The sequence below is a fragment of the Apteryx rowi genome, unplaced genomic scaffold (assembly GCF_003343035.1).
Source record: "Apteryx rowi isolate R43461 unplaced genomic scaffold, aptRow1 scaffold_167, whole genome shotgun sequence".
Taxonomy (NCBI): Eukaryota; Metazoa; Chordata; class Aves; order Apterygiformes; family Apterygidae; genus Apteryx; species Apteryx rowi.
Window position 1 is genome coordinate 1,003,544 of NW_020447941.1, and position 24,648 is coordinate 1,028,191.

A 24,648-nucleotide genomic window follows, 5' to 3' on the forward strand; every position below is an offset into this window, starting at 1 on the left:
AAATGGAGTTTCATTTTCCCCCCAAAACTGCCTTTCAACCCATGAAGAACTTCAGCACAAAATACTGGGTTTTTGTTTTGTTTTTTCTTTGAAAAAAATTAATTTGTAGGAATATAAGGGTCTTGCTTGTAAGTGCCATCTTATGTCTGAGTAAGATCTTGTTAATCATAACTGATTTAAGCCGAGCTGAGTGAATAATTGATTAAATTATGCTTGTTTTATATTAGGTATGTTAAGCTGAAAATTGTGATAGAGCATCATCACGTATGCTGTGGAGATTACACACCTCTTTCAATATACGTGTGTATATTTATTTTTTAGCATGATCATCCTTCTTTTATTCCTGGTGGACAGTTTTCCCCTCAAGCTCTGGGAAATCGATCCAGTCCTCAGGCAATCAGCAACCCTCGACAGACTGCCTTTGAAATGAGAATGCACGACCGGCAGAATTCTGTAAGTAGATGTTTAAAGGTATTTACAAATAGAAGGAGAAATAATCATATCCTATGTAACTCTGGGTGCCTTATTCTCTGCCCTGTCAAGTTTGTTTTGAAAAACAGGTTTTTAAAAAAAACTGTATTTTTCAAGGAAATGGCTTTTAATGACTGATTTTTTTTTCCTTTTTTTTTTTTTTGAGACTATTTGAATAAAATTGTGTTCTTTTTGATGTTTGAAATGGCATTGCTTGTTAAATATTTCTGGGGAGGCAAATGTATCCAAATCAAATACAGCACATACCTATTATCATCAAACTTGTTTGACATTTGTGAAGAGGAACCTCCTTGTGAATGTAGGCTTAGGAATTTCCTCTGTAGGCTTGTGAGAAAGGCAAACAAATTCTGAGTTGGAGGTGTTCTTTTAAATATATATATATATTTTAGTTCTTTTTATTACTTTTAGAATTTGTGACATCTCTCCATGCTGCAGACCAATTCGATGATTATTTTTCTGAGGGGACTTCCTGTCTCTCAGTAGTGTTAAGAATTGGTAAAATAACCGAAGAATCGTTGACATATAGCTTGATCTTGCTGCAGCTGTTACTTTTAGCTGTTACTTCTGTGCTTCGGAGGGTGAATGACATATACATGGAGCGTGTGCATTTTGTTCATTTGTTTTACTGGTCATTGTATGTATAAAGAGTTTCTTTTAAGCAGGAAATTGGAAGGCCTGTATACATGAAAAACAACCCAAGCGTGGTGTTCTTGTACATTATAAAAACTTCAATATTGGGTTATTTCATTGTCTTACAGTTCCTGGATTATTAACATATTAAACATATTATCGCTCCATTTTTTTCCCATGCTCCTGTGTTCGCTGAAGTTTGGCCCCTGCTGGTTTTAAGCTTTGCGGGTGAGCAGAGATTAGGTTTTTTTGTTCTTCCTGTGTTCAGTTTAAAAACTCCTTGGTTCTTCTCTCCCATAAAGCCCTCTCCAGGAAAAAAGATCTCTGGGCATGGTCAACTTTCAGGAAACCAGGCCGCTTCCACTRTAACTGTTAATTGAGGGAAGAAGATCTAAAATGCCAGTTTTATGAAGGTACAAAATATGCCCCAAACTCTAGGCCAAAGCTGAGACTTGAGTAGTAACAGTAAGATTCCTATTACTAAATGAGAAATACTAGTGATGAATTTTTGATTCACGCGTGTGATTCTGGGTGATACCAGAACTACCTTCCTCTGAATCTGACTTATATTTCCCTATCTCTAAATTACTTACGGTGGCATTACTCTTTATATTTTACGTTTCGGTTTTAGCTTGATCAATGTTCGGCCCAGCTTGTAGTTCAATACAAGCTAGAAGGAAAAGGAGAACTGGCTCGCCTGCCCCAGGAGATGCTGTGAAGCTGAATGTGCTGCTTTTTTCCCCCTCCTGCCCACACCTGCGGTAGCGGTGAGGCTGGTAAACAGATGCTTGAGGCCAGACTTGCAGTAACCTAGACCTGTGAGACTCAATCTTTCAGGAAAATCAAGGGTTCATCTCCTGTGTTTTGGAAGAATTCCTGGCCCTAGAATGTGACATTTCTCAGCGGGAAGAATATTTTAGTTTTTCTCCTGTGCTTTCTATTTAGATCTATAGAAAACTACACACAAGTCGGCATTTTTCATTCTTTAGTGGAGCAGAGCAGATCAGTAGTAATTATTTTATCCAGGTGTTGCTCGTGATTTAGATTGACTGACTGTTTGCACATACGCAGGACTTATTCAGTGCCATAGAACTTATCTAGAAGGTTAAGATGATGTCTGTGAATAGTACAGAATAATTTAATTTAATAATTTAGCTGCCATTAATCAGTGCGTCGAAAGAAGCACATGTGCAAAATATGGCACCATTCCCACCTGCATATGCTTTTCCCCTGAGCCTTATGTCTCTTCCAGTCAGTTCTCACAATTTCTAGTTTCCTGTTTAATTTTCATTATTTTATTTTAGCAGTATTCTTAGACAAAAGTCATAATCTTTATTAATCATCTTTGTTCCAGGTGACTTGTGTGTGTGTGTGTGCATATATATATATATGCATTTATATTTTGGAAAATTGTGATTTGAATATCTATGGGTTCGGGGAACTGCTTTTACTTTCCAAAAGATTGCCTGTTGACAGGGAGAGGGGAACTTGGAAGAAATTTTTGAAAAGGTATCAATAAGTGATGGAAAATTGGAAATAAATCGAGTACTCTGTTAGCTGCCTTGGTTGTTAACTTTTGATAACAATTATGACGAATGTTCTCTTTTTGTTCATATGTTTTCATCCAAACAGTGAATAGACTTTTGAGTAAGGGTTCTTTTCATCATAAAGATGTATTTGCTGTCTTTTAAGCCTGAGTAAATACAATTTGCGGTTTTAAAGTGTAGTTAATGCTGCTTTTCCCTTTTAATCTTGCAACTTTTGTACGTGGGTTAAGCAACTTAGTTCTTTTAGGGAAGCTACATGCTCTTTTATTTTGAGTTTTCTTTTAAACTGCAACGTTTTATTTCCTTGCAATGATTTATCTTAAATCTGCTTTGTAGAAGTGAAAGTGGAAGAAAGGTTTTTTGATTTTTAGTCCCTGTACGGTCCATGCAAAAATACACAATCTTAAAAATGGTTTGAAAGATCAGCTGTGACAAAACCTGGAGYGTTTCTGCTAGCTGTGAAGTACAAGCAGCTTTTGCGCCGTAGTCTGCACGTGCAACACATTTTTGCTGTCACTGTAAAAAGAAGTCCTAACATAAGCTCTGGGACTAGAGACAACAGTTGTACTCCAAAGGCTCATTTGGGGATATGTGAAAATTTCCGTGTTTTGTCAGTTTATACTGTCTTGTCCMTTGTATCTTTTTCTTTCATAAATGTAATGCATTCTTTGGCTGTACCTCTGAGTGCCTGTCTCTTAATACAAAGACGTGTGTTGTTGTTTTTTCTTTTGCTTCTTGASTTAATATTTTTAGAATTTTGTACCATTTACCTGGAGCTTTTGGGGAACTAAAAATAACGTACATGATTTTTCTTTATCACAAAGCTGTTAATTTTAACTTGAATTTAAAATGCCTAATAAATCCTTTTTCCCTCCCCCCCCCCATTTATGTGCAATAATTATGACCCTAGACAACTTCATCTCCAAACACCAGTCTCACTTCTGATGGCACCCCGTCCCCGGCAGGAGGAATTAAGCGAAAAGCTGAAGACAGCGACAGTGAACCTGAGCCAGAGGATAATATCAGGTGAAGCCATTTTTTGTAGCACTTTGTTAGCAAATTGCTGAGAGAGATGCCGTCTAATTAATGCCATTTAGCTTAGAGCGGCAGTGCCTTCAGATGCTTTTCTATGATCTTTTTATCCACCAGTAATTAATGTGGAGGGTTAGAATATTCAGTAAATTCCGGTGAGATGTGTAAGCTATAGCTGTTAAATCTAAGTRTCTAGATTAGTATGCGTGCGGGTTTACATCCTCCAAGCCAGCGCTCCCTTTGAGACCAAGCACTAGATTGGCTAGACAGTCGCTGCTCGCCTCTGATTATGTGAGCTGAATGCCGCTGTTTTGCAGTTGAATTTTTAAGCTGTTTAACCCATAAAATTCAGTTACGTTAGCGTGCGCAGCGTTAACTTAGCTTGACTATCCCAATCTCGTTTCCTCGGTCTCTGGTTCGTAACGGGCCTGGTTTTGGCTGCAAGGAGTTCTTTAAGTTTCTTGGGACAGCTGCTCCGCAGATGATTAGGGGACAGGAATTTGAGAATAATTGAATTGACTGTGAATTAACAGTGGGTGTGAGTTTGCTTAAGGCCTTAATCAAGATGTAAGGGTTRAGGTCTTATAATTCTTTTTGTCTAATAACTTGTTTAAATTTCGGTCACGATAAATGCAACCAGTAGGTTTTTGTTTTCTATAGAGCGAAGGGACGTAGACATGGAAAAACAAAATGGTTATTTATTGTGAAGGATTGATCACTAGTGTTCTGCAGCGTTGTCGTGACATATTTGTTATATCCACCCCATTAGATCTTCTAGTAGTAAATATTCTAGTTGTCATATTTGTTTTTTCCTGTGCATGTAGATCCAAATGGATTGTGTGGGGTGTTTTTTTGCTTTTTTCTTTTCTTTTTCTTTTTTTAATCCAACAAGCAAGAAATTTCTGTCTAAAATGAGGATAAATTTTAATGTCTGTTACCATTTGAATTTTAGCTGAGACTCTAAAAGAAGCGTGTAGCAGTTTTAGCAACTAGCATGGATGAACCATGGTGATTTACAAGTTGCTATAGTTTTGGCAAGTTTGGTACTGTCAACCAAAAGGATTTACGACGTTMATCATTTAAGCTCTTCTGTAGATCAGAATACTTGCACGGATCTTTTTTTGAATGAAAAACACTTCTGTGCTTTTCATCRTGTTGGGAAATGGTGATCAAACTTATTTTCCAGGACTTTTTTTTTTTATTTTTTTTAAGAAGGGGGAAAGTTTTTTGCAAAACCAAAAGGATTTCACGTTGTCAAAAAGCTTAAGCCAACTTCTGCTCTGTCTTAAAGGCTGCACTGTATTTATTGCAGTATGAGACTGTCATGCGTAAGTTTGAGTTGACCTCACGGATGGTTGTGTGCTGATTCTGTACGTAATTTTAAAAGGTTGCATCCTTGCTGGAAAGGGACCTTGCATTATACTTTTGGTACGTGAGAATCCATGCCAAGATTTGAACACTCAGAATAAAATTATTAAAAAAAAAAAAAGAAAGCGTTATTAAAGGGTTATCTGATTTAACCAGTTTCTAAATCAGATTTGTAATTTGCTTTGCTCTTTGCTCATCTGAATACCAGAGTTAGGTAGTCTTTGAGATACGTGTGTGTAAAATACGTGCAGTGTGGTGAATAATAGGTTAAAAAAAACTATTGTGAGGGAGGCCAGTTTTGAAGCATGATGTCATGGGTGAACCAAACTCTAGGCAGAGCCTAATCTTTCTGTCATTTAAAATACCTTTTTTAGATTCCAGTTCAGCTCAGAAACTGCTATTTTCCCCCAAATTGCCAAGCATGGCTAACAGCTTGAAGTTCAATTCTGCCTCTCCTCTTCTGGAGGAGCCGACGGTCACTGTTTGTTTTACACCTTTAGTAGCTGTCGCTTGGGGTTTTCAACAAGAGGGTTTTTGTCTTTGACTGTTTTCCAGGCTTAAGGAGTTGGCCAAATTGTGTTAAGAAACTGAGCAATATGTTTTTCGTGACAAATATTTCACGTATTAAAATTTTCAGTCCAGACTGCTAAAGTATATTTGCTGTTAGTCTTCATAAAATATTCCTTCTAGAAATGTGGCCTCATATGGCACATCCTCCACTTTCTTTTGACCGCTACGTTGCATTAGAGCTGAGGTATTGCAGCGCTTGTCTGCCGAAGAAGAGCAGGTAGTTTTTTTTTCCCCCTGCCCCGTCTCTAGAGAGACATCAGGGGGAGCGGTGTGAAGCAAGGCATAAATGGTGCCTRAGGTTGTTCTTTAGTCTCCAACCTTCCACGCCGGAGATGGATGTTAAAGATCCCTGTTTGAAAGGAAACTAATGTGAATCAGCACGCACTGGATTCCTGAGTTTTCAGGTAATTCATGTAAAAGCATGCCTGAACAGCAATAGAATATAGAAAACAAGCTTTTTTTAAATAATTATTTGTTGCTTTTCACTTTGGGTAGCACAGAAACTATCACTGTTCTGCCTGCGAAGGGTGTGAAGAATAGAGGATAGAACTCACTGTGAGAAGAGACTCCCATCAAATGCAGGTTTTGCCCGGGGCAGATTAAATGAAATTGGTCAGGCAAGAAGTGGAGAGCTTGATTTCTTTCTAATGGTTGGAAGAGTTGAGGAGCAAAGCTAAAATATCAGTTTTGGTAGTAGATTTCTGATGAGAAGGGTGAAATCGTGGACTTAGGGACAGTACGTTGTTTTGAAAAATCCTCRCACCAGCAGGCACAGATTAGAAAATCCACCTCGTTTCTAAAAAGTATTTGGAAGATGTATGTGTCAGGACAGCAGCTTTGGAATTTCGTTTGGATTTTCTCTTATGCTGGCCATCAGGTTTTATTCTCTTGCTGTTGAGGGTCAGCTTTCATTTAGATCRGTAGAAAGTGATGTCAAAATGGGAATTTCAGTAGCAAGTGACTGATTGCTAGGAGCATGTTTGTGCTGTTTCCATTGTGTCACACAAACTTTTTCATTATGTTTTAGTTCAAAAATGTAAATGTGCATCTAATTAAGTGTATCATCTAATTGTATTCATTATGCAGGTTATGGGAAGCTGGTTGGAAACAACGCTATTATAAAAATAAATTTGATGTTGATGCATCTGATGAGAAATTCCGGCGTAAAGTTGTGCAGTCCTATGTCGAAGGGCTTTGCTGGGTTCTCAGATACTATTACCAGGTACTTAAAAGTTCTTCTCTGAAACTTCAATTTTCTTTTGTCTGCTTCCTATCTCTTTTCTGTAAATAATCATATTTTGTTACTCATTTTTGAAAAGCGGTGGGTTGTTTTTGAGCATGTAAAGTACTATGAGTGGGTGTCCATTCTATCTGACACTCAAGATTTGAATGCAGCTTTTATTGCTCGCACGCAGTGGCAGTGCTTGTTAGTTTATTAAGAACCAGCACATATTTTTTCCTTTGCAATACATAGCCACGCAAGGGCTGGTGCAATTAATTGCAAATGACTAAATGAGTGAACAAAAGGCAAAGCCTGTGAAATGCTAGTAGGAATTTGAAAGGAACAGAGTTGTCAGTCACCTCCATAGAGTATAAGGGTGTTCTGTGAAGTACACTGTAATTTAAGTAATCTGTATCTGATTTAAATCTTTTGATAATTGAGATGTCAGATTGGCAAGAGATTAGTTAGACGTTGGGATTTGTTGCAGTGATAGTTAATAACTATTTTCGTGCTCTGCGAACAGAGCGAGTTATATTTTGTGTGACCTGGGAATAGAATCTACTTGAGCGGATGAAGTTTAACTGCCTCGGGAGGGCTTTGTAGCTTGAACGCAGCGCCGTATTGATAAAACTGCACCCTGTCCAGGTTATAACGGGTGGCTCACACCTCTCTGACCTGGAGCACAGGCAGCGCAGATGTCTCACAGGCCTGCAAAAAAAATGCAGTCTTAGAGTTAGTGAGTTTATTTTGACTTTTACTCCTTTTTGGTCCAAGGAGAAAAAAATATATATATAAAAAAAAAGAATGTATTCCCTTCCCTTCCACCGCATCAATTCGGCTGAGTTAGGGCTCTGACCTGCATATTATGGTGGATGAACATGCTAAAGCTTAAGGCTTGCGCCTTAGGGTTTAAAGGAGGGAGGATGTGGCAAAACTGAGATTAGATGCTCTTGAGAGAATTTTTAAGAGGTGACTGAATATACTCGTTTGAAGATTGCAAAATTAAGGTCGTTTTATTCCAGGAAGTCTGTGTCGGGGGGTGCGTGTTCATTGCTTTGTGATCAACGTGCCGTGATCTCGTGCAGATATCGTGGTGCTGTTTTATAACCGTTTAAACTCTGGTTTTGCATTTGCGTACGTACTGTTGGGAGACTTGTGCCTTTAAATGCACAGGAGTGGGCAGACCAGCCTGTACGCAATTTTAAAACAGTATAGGCAAGTCCTTTTGCAATATTTGCWCATTTAGCTTGGTGTAAAACTGGTTTAGTTAGAGATGTGCGTAGRTGACTCCTCGTCCTGTTGAGTTTGTAGACATTTCAGCTGAAGTGACTGGTGCATAGACAAGTGATRGATGATTACCGTTACAAAGAAAGTAAACCAGGGAGACTGAGAATAGCTTCAAGCTTCAGGCAGCACCACAGTGCTCTCAAGAAGATGAATAAACAGAAAGACCTCAAGGAGAAGCGACTATACAGCATGTATTTCTGGTTTAGTAATGTTCCCAAAGAAAACTTTATAAAAGTACACAAACGCTTAGGGTTGTGTTTTTGCTATTTCATCTCCTATCCAGATGACTCCATGAATCAAATCTCTCTCTAGAGCTTCTAAAGCTGACAGTGCAGACTTGAAACGGTGCAAGCGGTGAAAGCCTCTYGTGCGCCGCTGTAGTCTGGACTTCCCTAACAGGACTGTATGTGGGCAAGACGCTGCAGCCCGCCGTACGCGGGCAGTCTGCTGTGCCGGCGTGGAGCAGCAGTCAAATCGCTTTCTGCCTACATGAAAATTAGATTAGGAAGCTGTTGGGCCAAAGGAAATTTCAGAATAAGGCGTGTTTTTTTGTTTTGGGTTTTTTTTCCCCCCCCCCTCTTTATCGTAATGGGAATTGATTTCAATAACTACTGCTCTTTGTCCACAGAACTTATAAAAGAATTAGTTGCATGCTTTTCTACTTGTTTGAAAAGCTGGTAATGTAGAACATGTTCCACTAATGGGAACATCTGTTTTTAAAAAAATAAAAAATAAATAAAAATCCACCTTTTTTCTAAAAAATACTGGAACCATCTGAAGAATTGCATCTGATAATTATAGCCTCTATAGCTTTATACCAAAAATATCACTGGAGGAGCCTTATTGACATTTACTTACCCAGAATTGGAAGTCAAAATAGTAGACTTCTGTTCTGAGTGGTACTGCTAAGAAAAATAGCTGAGGAGAGGAAAACTTAACTTAGACCTTTTAGAGCCACATTTCCTTTATAAAAAGTGCCTTGTGTTCCAATGTGTTTGAGTTGACTTTCATTTCTTCTTTTTGAGGATTATTTTGCCTCTTTCAAGTGAATGCACTTTATATTTCCCAATGTTAAATGTAGAAGAATAAGAGGGAAAAGCAAAAGGTAACTTGAAGTGCATGTAGTGCTTTTTATTGAATAGAAAAATAACAATTTAAAAAGGAATACCTTTCAGCCTGCAGAAAATACTGTTCACGTTCGTACACCTTGTACAGTGCATCCTTTCAGGTTCCCTGGTCCCTCAAATTCACAAGTTGGTAGTGGGGTTTGGATACGGAAAACAAACGTGCAAGTTGTGTGCTGCCAGAAAAGGAGCTCCTCCGTTCTTGCTGAGACCGCTGTAATGGCTCTCTGACTTGCACAGTTCTGCTCTGTCTATGCGATTATGGAGAACTTAAATCCCTCCGTTGTGTTGCCTGTGTGTGTTTCCATGCTCGGAGATGTGCCAGCAGCTCTACAGAAACTGGAAATGTGTCCAGTTGCTGTAAACTCCTCAGCTTAGCCCCGGGGAGTGGTTAACCTTATGGGAAGACTCTGATTTCCTGCTTCTCGGCAGGTGCGTGCGCATGTGTGCGTGGTTTTCCTTTTTCCTTTTCCTTTTCCTTTTTTTTTTTTTTTTCTAAGGGGGAGGAAAAAAGCATGAGGTATATTAGTGTCCTGAAGTTAAGGTTAAGATTCTGCTCTAAGGTCTCTTGTGTTGTTATGGTGCTAGGTCCTGTCTCTTTGGCTGTCTCCCTTAGTGACTCAGACCTAGCCCATAGCAAGAGTACTTTGGCATAGAAGTCTATCCGCTGTGTTGTGTGCTGCCGAGGAAATGCCCGCGGTCTCCATTCACTGTCCAGAACTCACTCGCTCTAATCTGGCTCTGAAAAGTTTAAGTCCCAACCTGAAGTCCAGAGTTCCTTTAGAGGCAAGAGCTCTTTCTTTTCTAATCACGGGGACTTCTCATTCTCCTGGCTGGTGCTGGGCAAAGTTTTGTCATCTTTAGTTGCTGGGCTACTTGGATTTATTTTTTGTTGTTCTGTTTTGTTTTGTTTTTCTTCACTCTTCCAGTTTGTCTGACTTGTTTCTCTTGTTTCGCCGTCCTAGGGCTGTGCATCCTGGAACTGGTATTACCCTTTTCACTACGCTCCGTTTGCTTCTGACTTTGATGGCATTGCAGACATGCCCTCAGATTTTGAGAAGGGCTCAAAACCGGTAGGGTGCCTTTTTTTGTTTACTTACATTTTAACAACTTATTAGCCCTGTTCTACATCTGCTCGTTTACTTTCAACAGTTCAAGCCTCTTGAACAACTTATGGGAGTATTTCCAGCTGCAAGTGGAAATTTTCTGCCACCAACCTGGAGGAAGCTCATGACAGATCCAGTAAGAATCCTTGTTTTTATTCCTCTCTGTAACGTTTTGTTATCTTGCAGTTGTGTGTGAACATGACTTGGTACTGCTTGCTTTAGATGGGAAAATAATGGAGAAGAGGAAGGAACATTTTTGGTAAATTGCAGAGATTCTTTAAAGATCGTTAAAAGTGAATTTTTACTTCAGATGTTTGGATGAGGAAAATTCTTTCCTGACTTCTTTAGGCTTAGAAGAGAGTAAAAAGTTTTACTAGTAACCCTACCATGCTTACTTGGGGAGCAGAGACTCTAACCCAGGTGTCCTGAATTCTTCTATCCCCCTTAATTTTGTGTTTTGATACTCTGAGTAGTAGGAGTGCCCTGGCATGTTTCCTGTTTAAATGGTATTTAATGAAAGATGATTTTATTAGTCAAACTTCTTTGCACCCTCATTAATAGGTTTTTTTTTAAGCTTGCTCTCTCTCTGTGTGAGTACTACATCGCATTCTGAATGAATTTCATAATTGGCTTTAATGGGTTTTATTTTCTCAAATACAGGAATCAAGCATAATTGACTTCTACCCTGAAGACTTTGCTATTGATTTAAATGGGAAGAAATATGCTTGGCAAGGTGAAATTTCAACTTTCTTCTTTTGGATTATAGTATATGACYTTAGTCTTAAGGATCTGTGTGAAAACGGGAAGAAAATGGAAAATGATCTTAGTGAGATAATGTCTAACAAGGTTTATGATTGCATTTGCTTCTGTTACTTGGGGTAGAGGGAAAGTACTTTGCCAAAGGTATATTTTTCAAAACAAATTTGTATGAAGAACAAATTATGATTCAGTAACTGACTTAGGATCAGCAGTGATTACTACTAATTTCAGCAGTCATTCCAGATTTGTTAATTTGTCCTGAACTAGATTAATCATTTTTCTATTTTTATCAGCCTTACTATGTAATTGTCTTTTGTCTCCTTTGCATTTAATTAATGCATCTTATTCTACTCAATCAGTGGCTTGTTATTACCTTGTGAAAAATGTTGTGGGAAATATAGAGGTATTTGGATGCATACAAAGAATGAAAAAATAGAGTATTCAGTGCAGTCTCTTCCTTCTTAAGGGAATATTAATTTTAATGATCTGACAAATTTTAAATCTGGTATTCAACCAGTAGAGAAGTGTATTATCTCCTGTGTGTGTGTGTGTATGTGTGTGTGTATATATATAACTAATTATTCCTCCCCTTCTTCTTAGCCTGTGTAACTATTTTACAATAACCAGTTTGTTCTGCCTTTATTATTGACTCTTAAAGCTGCTGGCAGTGTTTTTCTGTAAGACGTGGTACTTCCTAATAAAATTAGAGAAAACTTCTGTACTACTGCCAAAGAAKGAGAAGAGAAAAAGGGCAAAGTGAAAATACCGGCCTCTAACCTGAGAGATACRGCCCCAAATCTGTGCCAGGAGCACCATTCTTCATGCTTCCTCTGTACCTCGCTCCGGGGATCGGGGGCTCCTGTGTAACTTGAGAGTTGCATGTTTGAGTACCTGGAGGTACAGACGTACACGCTGACTGTTTATACGGAGAAGGACAACTCTAGTGTGGAAGACTGACGTTTGGCTCCCAATGACCTGTACTTAAGTAGTTAGCGTAGGTGTATGGAAGAGCTCAGCAGTAGGAACTTGCACTCAGTAGGGAAAATTCCTGCTATAATAATTTCCTACTATACAGTAGGAAATTACTACCAGTTGTGTAATGATGGCTGTTTGGACATATGATGGCACTATGTCAGAGTAATAGCGTGGAAGACCCAGCTAGGATGCCGAAGGACAAAAATATCGAATTCAACCTGACAAAAAGGTGAAAGTTTGAACAGGGGTAATCCAAAAAGAAGTGGGCACCTGGAGGCGGGGAGGAAACGACATAGGATTTTTTTCACACTGTATAAATCTTGGGAGCAGGTGAATTGTTTGTTGCTACGAGAGAGAAGAGCAAGATGTGGAGAGAGCCGTACTTAACGCAGGTGAATATTGGAGATGCGCGGAGGCAAATACTGGAGGAGAACAGTTGCCCCCGAAACGCTGATTTCAGGAAGGCGGTAAATAGGGCAGGACGGCTAACGRGTCAGAGAAGACGAAACACAAACTCAGGTTGTTAGCTGTGGTGGTAAGGCTGTTTTTAGGGAGTGGGACCCGACTGGAGAGGCTTCAGAAAGCAAGTACTGACTGGTTGTTTTAAAGCCCTGAGAATGTCGCCCGCTAAGGGAAAAAGACTGTTGCAATCTGGGAAACAGGGAGTCGGAGGTGCGGATGTTCGGGTGGAAGAAAACAAGATGCCTTCATTCGTGAAGGCCTATTAATCTGATGAAAGTGAAAAGCTGATGAGAAACTGCAAAAAAGTAAAATAGCGATCAATTCTAAAACAGAATACAAAAGTATGAGAGTGTCTAATATTAGAAAATTCTTATGCTTAGTTATATTCTGTTTATATAAATTCTGATTATTTTATGCTGCAGAGTTGTCAGAAGTACTCGTAGATGGTTGTCTGATTATCCTGTGTATTGTGCACATTTATTTCCCCATTGTAATTTTTTAGGTCGGGTGCAGCTCATTAGCAGAAGGTTAGGGACAACTGGCGAGATAGTATTTTATACTACTGTAAAATGAAGTGTTTGTTCTGGACTCTTGCCAGACACTTAGCAGTCCTAAAGGCTACATATATCCTCTTTTTTTAATATTGATTTTTATCTAAAGAACATTTCAAAACTGCCTTCCAACTTACAGTTTAGTGGGATGGGATGGGTAGCATTGCTGCAGTAGAAAGGTGTTTGATTTGATTTAGGCTTGCAATTTTTAATGCTGTTCAGAAAATTATCTTTTAATGATCAGGTTGCCTATATTTTGAAAAAGACACGGTTAAACACAATATCTTACTCTAGTGTTCCAAAAATCAAAGAGAATAAGTGTAAATACTATGGGACACATTGTATAACAGGTGTTCCTCTAACTTGAAGCTCATCTTTTTTTATTTTTTTTAACCCTGTCTTATCCATCTGCTGTAATTCTGGCAATTCTTTATAGTCCTTTTGCCTGAATATCAAGCTTACAATCTAAAGCAGTAATGCTTTAAGTGGCTTCCAAATGATTTTAGCATTCTGTAATTTTACTTTTGTAGTTTTTACTTTGCTATTTAGTATTAAATGAATCACTATAAACTACTTGTTCTGGATTAACATCTGGAATTCTCACGTTTAAAAGGCAGTTGCAAGATGAGAAATATTTTTCAAGCTGGAAGTACTGACTGTCTTCATTTAGAAGGATCTGATGTACCTGTGCTTTTAAGGAGGTGTTTGAAGATCTTCCTTTTAAAGATGTGCTTACGTTTCTGAAAGCTCATTATTGATCCTCTTTGCGTTCGCGTGGGTTATGAACGCTTTCCCAGATTTGTCACCGTGCCACCAGCGTGTTGTGAAGGTGAACCTGAATCGTGTGCCTTCCAGGGTAGGCTTAGCACCGTTCCCCTCTCGAGTAGTTATGTTCCAGCTGAAATTTGAGCACGACTGAGGTTCGGTGCTGTCTTTGATAAAGCAGGCGTCAGTCCGCRTGGTGATCGTTTTCTCATACTTCGTAAGCAAGAACAGTGCAGCTTTTCCCGCTTGGTATGCTTGGGAATAGCAGAAGCTCTGCTCCTGGTTATTTCACGTAGGCTCGGTGATATTTTGAGTCAGCTAAGCTTCCGACATATTTAACACTTTATTCGTGGTTTGTTCCTAACTGTCCTTGTTAGGAGAGACTACAAGCTTCTAGTTTAATTGCATTGAAAGATAAAGTTTTGGGTTGTTCCCCTCGCCCTCCACCCCAGCTCCAAGACAACAGGGGGTTGTTCTAATAAAACCAAGTAAAGCTTTAATTCAGGAAGCAAAAGTATTTCATGAAGACCAAGTTGTAGATAGGAAGTATGTCTGCAGAAGGTCAGTCTCTGTGAATGTTGTACCTTAGAATTTAATGATGAAAGTGTCTGAGATCTGCCTGCTGATGAAACTGGTACAGACACAAATACACAACTCCATGCATACCAGGTAGTAGAAAGCCTTTACAGTCATCTTGGTCAGGAAATGCTGCCTTGTTCATGGTAAGGGAAATCAAATAAAACTAAAATAGCGACTCCAGATTTTAACAGATAATAAACATGATATTTTATCTTAGAAGATTTTTCATAGTAAGTTTCTTGGTGCTTTTGAAGAGTTGGTAATAAAAGGAAACAAATACTAGAGCACACCAGGGAAGGTCTTATTTTTCATTTTTGTCCAATACGATGAGTGAGTGTACACAAATGCCATTGCTTAGCAAGGAATTTTGATATTGAGAGGAGCTTCCATGTTGGAGTAAAATTAATAGCTAATATGAATGGTCCCTAATGGATAATGTCCATATCACCTTGTCACTGAACCTAGGCAGAGTGGTTTCTTCCGTTGTTGTCTTTAATTAGTTTGAATGAAGTACTGTCTTGACAGAACTCAGTTCTATCTTTAGCAAATGAGACAAATAACGAATATCTTGCTGAGCTCACCTTGATCCTAAAAGCAGCTGTGGGCAGTGGTTACTGTTTCTGAGCGTCTATCCAGAGTTGTGGGGAGGGAGGAAGAGGGAGGGGAACACCAAGATAAACCTCCCCTTCCAACCTGCGCTGCCGTGGAACTGAGCCCCCTGGTCTGCAAGCTGGCAACCTTGAAAACATCGTCTTCTTCTGCAGCTGGTTCAAAGGTTGTTTCTTGGGTAAAAGAACTTATTGGAGCTTTTCACGCTGGTGTCTTTCAGGGCTGCCCCATCGTGAGCTTAGGACTAGGTCACTGCCACGTGCTCTGTGTTGGGGCTGCCGTTTAATTTTCAGCACTCAAATGCAAGTTGCTTGGCTTTGGGGACCTGGGCTGGCTTGATACTGTACCACAATATATGTATTAAATTGAGATGTTTGGGCTATTTCAAGGGCGTAACTTTTGCAGGTCCAGCTTGGTTTTGAGAACTTTGTCATGGAATTTAGCTTTGGCTACCAATATTTGAGGACACTGTGGCAACTTATATGGTGTAACACTCTGTTTGCACCCACCGTTTTGCCAACTATTGCTGGTTTAAATCATCCAGAAAACAATCTTTATTTTCCCAAACCCTCACACCATTCTTCCTTTCCCCTTCTCTCTCCTTCCAAACAGAGCAAGAATACTCTAGCTCATTTACCTCCCCACCACCACCACAACCCACAAGAAAAAGGCATTAATTGTTTTGGAGGACTGCATACAGGGTTTAGCTTTGAATCGTGTGTGTGTGTGTGTGTGTGTGTGTAGCAAAGATTACTTGTGATAGGATAATTCCATGAGTTAAGTGAATTCTGCGACCTTCTGAATTTTTTCAGTAGAAGAAGAGGAGTTTAAGGGAATGCTTTTTTGTTTGGGGTGTGGAAGGGGTGTTATTGCTGGGTGTTTTGGCTTGGGGATGTTTTGGGGGGGTGGGTTTTTTGTGTTGGTGGGTGTTCTTGTGCTTTGAGTTGGTTACCTCTCAGACAATCTATAATGACAAGTGTGAAAAGTAATGGTGTGTTTTTTGGTAGGTGTTGCCTTGTTGCCATTTGTTGATGAGCGACGTCTTAGAGCTGCCCTGGAAGAAGTCTATCCTGACCTCACTCCTGAAGAAAGTAAGAACTGTGATATGTCGTAGTGATTGTGTTTTCACTAAGACTCGTTATTACTACTATGTTGCATGTTGCATTAAACCCTAGATGAACAAAGTGCAATAGGTGTTTGCTTGATTTGATTATGCTAAGTTGCATCCTCCTCTTGATGGGTGGTGCTGGTAATTGGAATGGGTTTGTTCTTGTAACTTTAACTTACATTTATTTTAATGAAGTAGGCCTGCATAGGACTTAACCTGAAAACTAGATTGCAGCTTAATCATATGAAATGCTTCCACCAGTATATGCTCCCAAAGTAATTTTTAGATGCATATGTTGCAATCAGAAGAATAAACTCAATTTCTAAGGTAAGAGTTGATGGCAAAACTTGATAGGCGTATAGCCTAGTCGCTGACCAGCAGGCAGAGAATACCAGGTTATGGTACAGGAAGTTTTCTGTTGAGCTTGTATAGGCAAATTTACATGTTACTTTCTACTTTGTACGAAAGCGATGGGTTGGTTCTTGTAGGTGAAGCTATCTTGGGAGATTTTTTCAACCTGACTGGGTCTTCAGCATTAAAAAGAGTTGGGGAGGAAAAGAGGAGCCAGTCAAAAGCTGCAACTGCTGGTCTGGCTTTGATGCAATTTGAATTTCCATCTGGGACCATCTAACTGAACAGAGCACAGTGGGCTGTAGGCCCAGTGGGAGGAGGAGGAGTGAGGTGAAAGCAGGTTTAAGGTACACAGGACAAGGTACAATGCCACAAGACAGGAGGAAATGTAGAATAACTTAGAAAAGTTGTCAGGATGGGAATGAGGAATTATTTTCTGGTATCCTTTTTCTTCTCAAATAAATCTTTTTTTTTGCTTGGTCTTGCCAAGATTTTAAATGTAGGGATTTTATCCTGACTTGGCCAAGTTTTAAGCAATTTTTCCGAAGAAGGAATGGGCTTCATATCTCATCTGAAAGTCATCCTTGTGTGAGCCCTTGTTTATCTTGTTCACCTTGTTTATCTTCTTGGCCTATCTTCACATCTTATGTACCCTGTCTACCACCATAGCACTCAAATACGTCTTGAGTCTCTCCACTTTGGAAGGGGAGTGGAGAATCCGGAAAAAATTTCAGGGAAGGTATCTGGTTTGTGCTTTATAACTAGTTAGCTATGTTTTCCCTACCAGTTCTGACTTGCACAGAAGACCGAAGATTGTTGTTTGGGATTTGTCAGGTTTGGTTCTCTGTGATTCCTGAACTGGACACTTCTAGTTGAATCTTTTAGGTAAATTTTGAGGAAAAATTACCATGTCTACCCATGTGTTCTGGACTTTTCAGCATGTGAAATGAAGAAACATAATCCCACGGTTATACTTAGAACTGTAGAATGAAAGATGTTGCTACTCCTGGGGAAAAAAATCCTGAAGTTAGTCAGCCACCAAAGCTGGCAGCTTCCAAACATTCATTTGGCTTATGTGGATATGCCTCCATTTTTTTTGATCTCATAAATATAAGGAGGAGAATCTGGATCCTACGCTCCAGATCCTAGTGGCTTGTGAAAAAGCACCCCTAGAAGCTGGCTTGGGGAAGCTGGTTTGCTTTTTCCCTCCAGATCTCTCCTACTTCATGCTCAATGCATCCTGACTGCTAGGTAGACAGGCTAATCTTATTCTGCAGCTTTACAAAACCTCTTCTGTAAGCATACAGAACAGAATGAAGATCTTTCCTTCATTTTCTTCACGTTCATGATGTACAAAAAATAAATTCATTTGAATAAACAATGGTGATATCTCCCCAAAGAGACTCTTTTTCCTCTGGAAAACACACCGCTTCATAGCAAGAGCAAGTCAACCCCCAAGAGGTGCTCACTGCATTTTATCCTAAATCAAACCAAAACTTTTCTCTGGAGGGAAACTGGTGGAGTACTCAGCAGAACAGTGCTGATCTGCTGTATTCCTTCATTCTTCTTTGTTCTGAACTCTTATCCCATTCTTTTCATCTTTTCTAGATAGAAGAAATAGCCTTGGTGGTGATGTTCTCTTTGTTGGGAAGCATCATCCACTTTGTGATTTTATTGTGGAACTGTACAAGTCCAAAAGTGAAGAGGTAGGTCATATTTTTTCTTAAGGGATTGCATAGCTGGTGAAGGTGGTGCTCTGCTAATGCCCTTAAGCTGAAAAAATTATTTTTTCCATAGCCAGTGGATATACCACCAGAACTGTGCCATGGAATCCAGGGAAAACTTACACTGAATGAAAATGCAGTTCTTCCAGATCAGTGAGTATGGCTTTCAGTGTGGGTCCTTTGATGCTAAAGGATGCTTCCTTCAGTTATGTCCACGTCTGAAGATCTCTTTGTGCCCACAGTGAAGAACCTAAAACTCCTGACAAGCAGTGCATTTAGTTCTGAGGCTAAGCGTGTTTTCCACTAGGATTCAAAGTAGGTGGTGTGTAATATTGTCAGTATAAATTTAAAGGAGAAAAGAAAAAAAAGGCTTTGGTCCTGTTGTCTTACTATTTCAGAAGTAGGCTTTTAAAATAGCATCAGAAATCTTTAAAATGCCAATAARTGCATTCAATGGCTGATGAATCAGTTTCTTGGAACTTATCATTTTTGTCCATGAAAGACTGTTTATGTATTTGGTAATGTTTGATAAACTTCAACAGGTAAATGGAGACTATATACAAAAAGTAGTAGTAATCAGTGGCCTTTTTTAGTAGTATCTTGTTGCTTTGATCTCTGCTTTTGTATGAATGTTAATTTAATCCAGTCTGATGTAACTTCCAGTAGTGCATGCTGTTAAAATTTAGTATCTGCTTTATATAAGCTAATCTTAGTTGCATTAAAGAAAAACGCAGATTAGAGGTATACTTCACTGTTTTCCATTTAGGCAATAACACTAAATTCAGGAATGTACCTTTCTAGATACACACACAAAAAATGTTAATTTTTTTTTTGCTTTCTGGATAATGTATTTAGTTTGAGAAATTCAGTGTAATCCTCACATTGGTTATGTATTCATTTATTTAACTTTGCTTAGAGGCATAAGCAGGTGTTCAGTAACTCATTTGCATTAAACACACTAACACTCCAATTTTGTTGGACAGATAATGTATCCTAAGTCACACTTACTAATATACATTTCTCTAGTCTTGTCATGGCTTGTGAAGAATATGATCAAGTCAGAGCTGTTCTTGGAGGGAATAGTAATGCAGGAGAAATAAGGCTCTGAAAGTTTGAACAGAAAGCTTTGGGGAGCATAGACAAGCCTCTCACTCGTTGAATTTTTGTTTATCCTTGTGCTTCTATGAGGGAGTCTGTCGCTGTRGCTATGAGCTGTTGGCAAATTATTGACTGCATTAACTACCCTAGAGAGGGCGTGAGAATGGGATATGTTTTTACCTAGAGAAGCATCGCTTGCTAGGAATTTTCTGAAGATGAAGAAGCATTTATGTTGCCACTTCAAAGTACGTCTTGCTTTGCCGGAATGATTTGGATCAGATTCAGCCAGCAAGCGTACAGTTAATGACCTCTGCGCATGGGTACGTGCCAGTTGTGTGCAGCAGCACGAACCGAGGGATTTCATTCCTGATTGAGTAGGGTAACCTCCTCTAGCACGTTGTCTGCCTGCTTGAACTGAAGGGGTGTCGTTTCTTGGAGAGGAGAGAGGAAAGGGATGAGAAACAACTGCACGTCAGCCTGTTAAGTCTCATTCAGAAAGGAAGCTCTTAAGCACCTTATAAACTCCTCTGCTAAGTATATTTGGGTTTTTTTCAAAGCCCCCTTTTTTTTTCCCCCCCCTAAAGAAGCAGGTTTATATGTCTCCATGCTGTCTGTGTGTCTGTCTCTGGTCATCTGCCCTCTTTGAACCTGCTTACTTGTTTTAATCACATCTTTAGCAATACAGAGAGGTTTCAGAGAGAGAAAATAGTTATGGGTTTTGTAAACAGGTAGCTGGGTAATGGGAAGTGTGTGAACTCCTCTTTTAGATGCTACAGAATCCACATGGAAGATCACATGCAAGAGTAAAATCAGCAAGGAATAAGGATTCAGTAATTCCGCTGCTTATAGAACTATTTCATTTGGGGAAAAGACGAGTTAATTTTCAGACTCCTTTAATTTATCTTTGTCATAGGCTTAGCTGACAGAGAAACATGAGCGATAGCAACAGAGAGAGTGGATCCAGTGATGAGAAATACATTACGTTTTGACAGAGTTTTTCCTCTTTACTAGGACAGTGGAGTCTCCTGTTCCAATGTTACGCGATCTTACACAAAATTCTGCAGTCAGGTAAGCAAACTCTGGGCTTGGAATGCAATGACAAAATACACCAATCAAAATCCCATTTAATCTGGTGTTTTGAGGTACTGAATTTGCTGCAGAATCCAGCTGTTATTAAAATTCAAGCTTTTGTTTATATGTTTTTGTTTCTCTGTGGAAAATTAAAGTCAAAATATTGTGTTGTAATGCAGCCAGCCTGGGTTCAGGTGGTTAAGCAGAGTATGTAATTGTGTGTCCTATAGGAGGGATGTCTGAAACAGTTATTTCTCGGTGCATTAAGCTCTGTTTTATGCCTTCAGGAAAAATGCATCTTTCCTGCTGTTTCTTTTCCATTTATTGCCTGTTGTTACCCATGGGCCTTTGGCAAGCAAAGAACAAAACCTATAGAACTTGGTATTTTGCATCTGGCCCTTTAAATTAAAAGTAAAACTAAACTTCTGAGACCAAGCCTCTGAGACAAGAATTGGCTATCGATTGAAAGCCCTCTGGCCCTTAATTTTTACTCCTTGGGTCTTTATCCATCCCCCTTCCTTGCATTTCCCAGAGGATATCTGGGAACATAAGCTGCATGTCTTTAACAAGACGCAGTGATGAGGGGGATTAATCTCCCTGACTGGGCAGATATTCCCTGCCCTGTAAGTGTTATCTGGCAAAGATGCCGCAACCAAGGAGCTTCCTCACAAGCCATAAAAGACCTTTCATACTAGAAGACAAGACACCYTATGGATATACTTCTCTGCATTCTGCAAGTCAACTCTCCCTCTGTAGCCTTAGTAATAGAAGGAGGTCCCTCCTTGGCCATTACTCTTTTTACTTTAATCATTGCTCTGTTCCCTGTCTTGTAACTGTTGCTTAACAGAGGATTTCTCCTTTCAAGTGAGATTATTTTCCATCTGCACATTGGTCACATCATGATGAATCTGCTTGCTAATGTATTTCAGCCCTTCGTGTTAGGTGTTTTCCCTCGTTCTAGCACAGGGGACGGGTGCGAGGCTGGCGGTACGTGGTGGTCCCTTTAACAGTCTGATCTAATCTATTAGGCGGTGTAACTTTTATGTGGGAAAGGTGACTTTAAAGAGAAAGAAGTACCAAAGCTTCAGCACTAGCAATGACATTTCTTTTTCTCTTACCCTCCTTTTTATTGCAGCATATCTAGGAGTAATACTGACTTAGCCTAAATGTGCTATTTGGGAGAGTAATAGGAAACTTCATAATGAATAAAGAACATTGAAGAGTTTCCAAGGATAAATCTTAGGGTCACAGAAGAATTGAATTAGTCATGCACTTGACAGCAAATTTGCTGTCGATCTTGTATGTTGTGTGTCATTCTCACTTAACTTGGCACAGTGCAGTGGACATCTAATGCTTGTCCCTATAACCTTTCATTTCCTGAGCCGCGTAAGATACTTGAGACACTGCATATCACTTGTGATCTGTCTGCATACGTTTTTTTTCTCCAAGGAGGCATAACTTGGTTCAATAAGTACAACTGTTTATAGACAGTAAGAAATGCTAAGGTGTGGCTTGTCAGGATATTGTTGGAAGGATGTTCTGAATTGGGGATTTAGTTACTTTGATTGACAAATTAAAGGTAGCTTTGTTTTTCCTTCCACTACGGTCAGGAGGTTTGATTTGTTGTCTCATTTCTCTACTGCAAAGACTTTTCTTCCTGTCTCTTGAGATAGTAGGAGCAATCATGGTTCTGCTCTTCGGTTCTTGCTTTCTTGGAAAATTTAGCCAAAATCACATTATTCTTTTCCTTCCAGTCTAATTCATTTTCTGTGCTGAAAACAGATGTATTTCATCTAGAAAAGTATTCCGAGTTGTTTGCTTTTATCTTTCTTGGCATCCCAAGTATTCTTCTATATCAAATGGTAGATAGAGAACAGAAGAAGGTTGGTGCTGGTATTCAGAGATGTTCATGATGGAACCTGTCTGAGACATGGATACTTTCACCAGGAGGTTGGAATTGCTAGGTGTGGGGGTGAATTTACCTAAAGCAAAGCCAGACTGTTGTATAATGAGCTGTACCAGCAAAAATGAAGCTTTCAGCCACTTCTTGCTCTGATACTAGTTGTGGTGACTGTTATACTGGGCTAGGATCACCAAAACAAGTGTGTTCAGTCCCTTTGGACAGGTCAGAATGCAGAGTCTGTGCGATGTCACTGGAAATGGGTGTATGTCGCTCCGCTGGAACTACATGCAGCTGCAAAGCCTCCTTTGCGCTAACGGCTTGTTCTCCTTAACCCTTTTATTTCTCCCTCAAGGAAGTTCAGGATTTCTATACTGGCTCTTCTTTATCCAGAGGGGAAAATATGCAGGCATAAGAATATATAATGGTCCTTATGGAGGTTTTCCCTTTGTTTCATGAGCAGAGTCAAAGGAGGATGCCACCTTTTCCTTCTGCTTTTTCTCTTTTTTTCTTGGGTTTTTTTTTTTAATGTATAAATTATAAGACTATTACTTTGTGCTTAACCTTGTCCCAGGAAATTTCCACTTTTAAATTTTGTACACTTTTGTCTAGGCTGCATAGCAAACTAATATCCTTCCTGTCTATGCTGTGGCATCCTTTGAACTTAATTTGAACATCAAGTCAATCAGTGCTTTGACTTGTGGATTTGTCACCACACAACGGAGATGTTTTCTAGACATTAAACTTGTTTTTGGACTGACTCTTGATACAGGGGGAAAAAGGTCACCCTGTGGAAAATAATGGAGATCATCCAAATGTGTCCAGTCAATATATCCATGTGTAAGAAAAGCACTTTGCAGTTTAAGTCATGGATTCTTGTGTCTTATCTCTTCTGTTGTGTAAATCACTCTCTTAATAGAGCAGTTATTATTTATTCATTGTGCTCGTCTTAATTATCAATAAACCTAATCCACAGATATTTTCTTCTAGTATCTCTTTCAAAGATCCACAATTTGACGAAGACTTTGTTTTCAAGGCTACAGTGTTACCTGGTGCAAAGTAAGTATCTTCTGTCAGTTTTCAAATACTTCATTTGTCTTTTATTAGGCTGATTATTTTCTCAGATAAGTATTTACGGAGCCTCTTTTCATATTCAGGAAACCTCCTCCAGTCCTTAAGCCAGGAGACTGGGAAAAAACCAACAACGATGGTAGGCCTTGGAGGCCACAGCTTGGTTTTAATCGAGACAGGAAGCCGGTCCATTTGGACCAGTCGGCGTTTAGAACTTTAGGGTGAGTAGAACTGACAGCAGTACTGCCGATTGCCACGCTGAGATGTCTGTACGTTCCTTTACCGCTTAAGAAAAAGCAGAGGTGGGGGGAGAAATGCTGCCAGAGATTAGATGCTGGTGTCACGTGTTGGAAACTTTGGCATATAATATTTAAATTCAGCACTGATGAAAATTATATGTGATAGTATCCTTAAATAAGTGAATTTTATAGTGATGCCTTGCTTTTTTTTTTTTTTTTTCCCCCCTCTCTGAATATTTCTAACTGGTTTTCCTGTTGTTTTTTCAAATTGTCTGGTGAGTACTTGCTTGAAGTACAGAACATACAATGAGGATATTGCGCACAAGTGATACTTAAGACAGTTAGGAGGACAGCAAAGTCTTCCATGCTTTTAAAAAGGCTGTGTCTTACTACCTGTGTTCAAAGCTCATGTGCCGCACCATGATAATCCAGTTGGTCGTCTTTGTTCAAGGCATTGTCGAAGTCAGTTTTTTACTAGTTCTCCAAATGCAAATCCAAACAACTTTCTCAGGTGCTCTAGTGCAGAACAAGAATGCTTCAGAGCACAAGATTAGAGAATGAGCCTGGGTTATGTATTAGGAAAATTATGGATAAATGGAATTTTTTTTTTCTTACTGGGAATGTCAGGGAGCCATATGTCTATCAGTGCCAAACTAGAGGCTGTTTCAAAGGAGGTTGTAATACTACTGAATAAAAGCAAACTGTATAAGCAACTGAACATGATTTTCTTTAGGAAGAGAAAATAGTTTCTTCTTCATCCTCTGGCTCTACAGGAGTTGGAAAAAGAGAAAGCAACACCATTCCTTCCGTTCACGTGTTGGAAAGCATCATTATTCCGCTGCTACACTTGTGAACCACCTTCTGTTCTTCCATCTCATAGTTGCAAAAAAGTATAGTTGTGTTATTAATTACATGACATCTTATTAAATCATTATTTCGGAATAAGAAAGTCCGGAGTGGCAGACACTGTGAGCATTGAAGTCTTAATGTGAATATAGCTCTGTGCAG

General features: G+C 39.3%; 1 protein-coding gene across 1 annotated transcript in view; it reads left to right on the plus strand.

The window, feature by feature from the left end:
* XRN2 (5'-3' exoribonuclease 2) overlaps nucleotides 1-24,648 on the plus strand; it is a 64,879-nt gene that overhangs the window by 21,087 nt on the left and 19,144 nt on the right. The window contains exons 16-27 of the mRNA XM_026060201.1: nucleotides 322-453; nucleotides 3,580-3,695; nucleotides 6,726-6,861; nucleotides 10,238-10,345; nucleotides 10,425-10,514; nucleotides 11,039-11,111; nucleotides 16,086-16,169; nucleotides 18,146-18,243; nucleotides 18,335-18,414; nucleotides 20,371-20,427; nucleotides 23,321-23,389; nucleotides 23,488-23,622. Of these exons, the coding sequence (XP_025915986.1) occupies nucleotides 322-453; nucleotides 3,580-3,695; nucleotides 6,726-6,861; nucleotides 10,238-10,345; nucleotides 10,425-10,514; nucleotides 11,039-11,111; nucleotides 16,086-16,169; nucleotides 18,146-18,243; nucleotides 18,335-18,414; nucleotides 20,371-20,427; nucleotides 23,321-23,389; nucleotides 23,488-23,622 (1,178 nt within the window). The remainder of the gene's footprint in view (nucleotides 1-321; nucleotides 454-3,579; nucleotides 3,696-6,725; nucleotides 6,862-10,237; nucleotides 10,346-10,424; nucleotides 10,515-11,038; nucleotides 11,112-16,085; nucleotides 16,170-18,145; nucleotides 18,244-18,334; nucleotides 18,415-20,370; nucleotides 20,428-23,320; nucleotides 23,390-23,487; nucleotides 23,623-24,648) is intronic.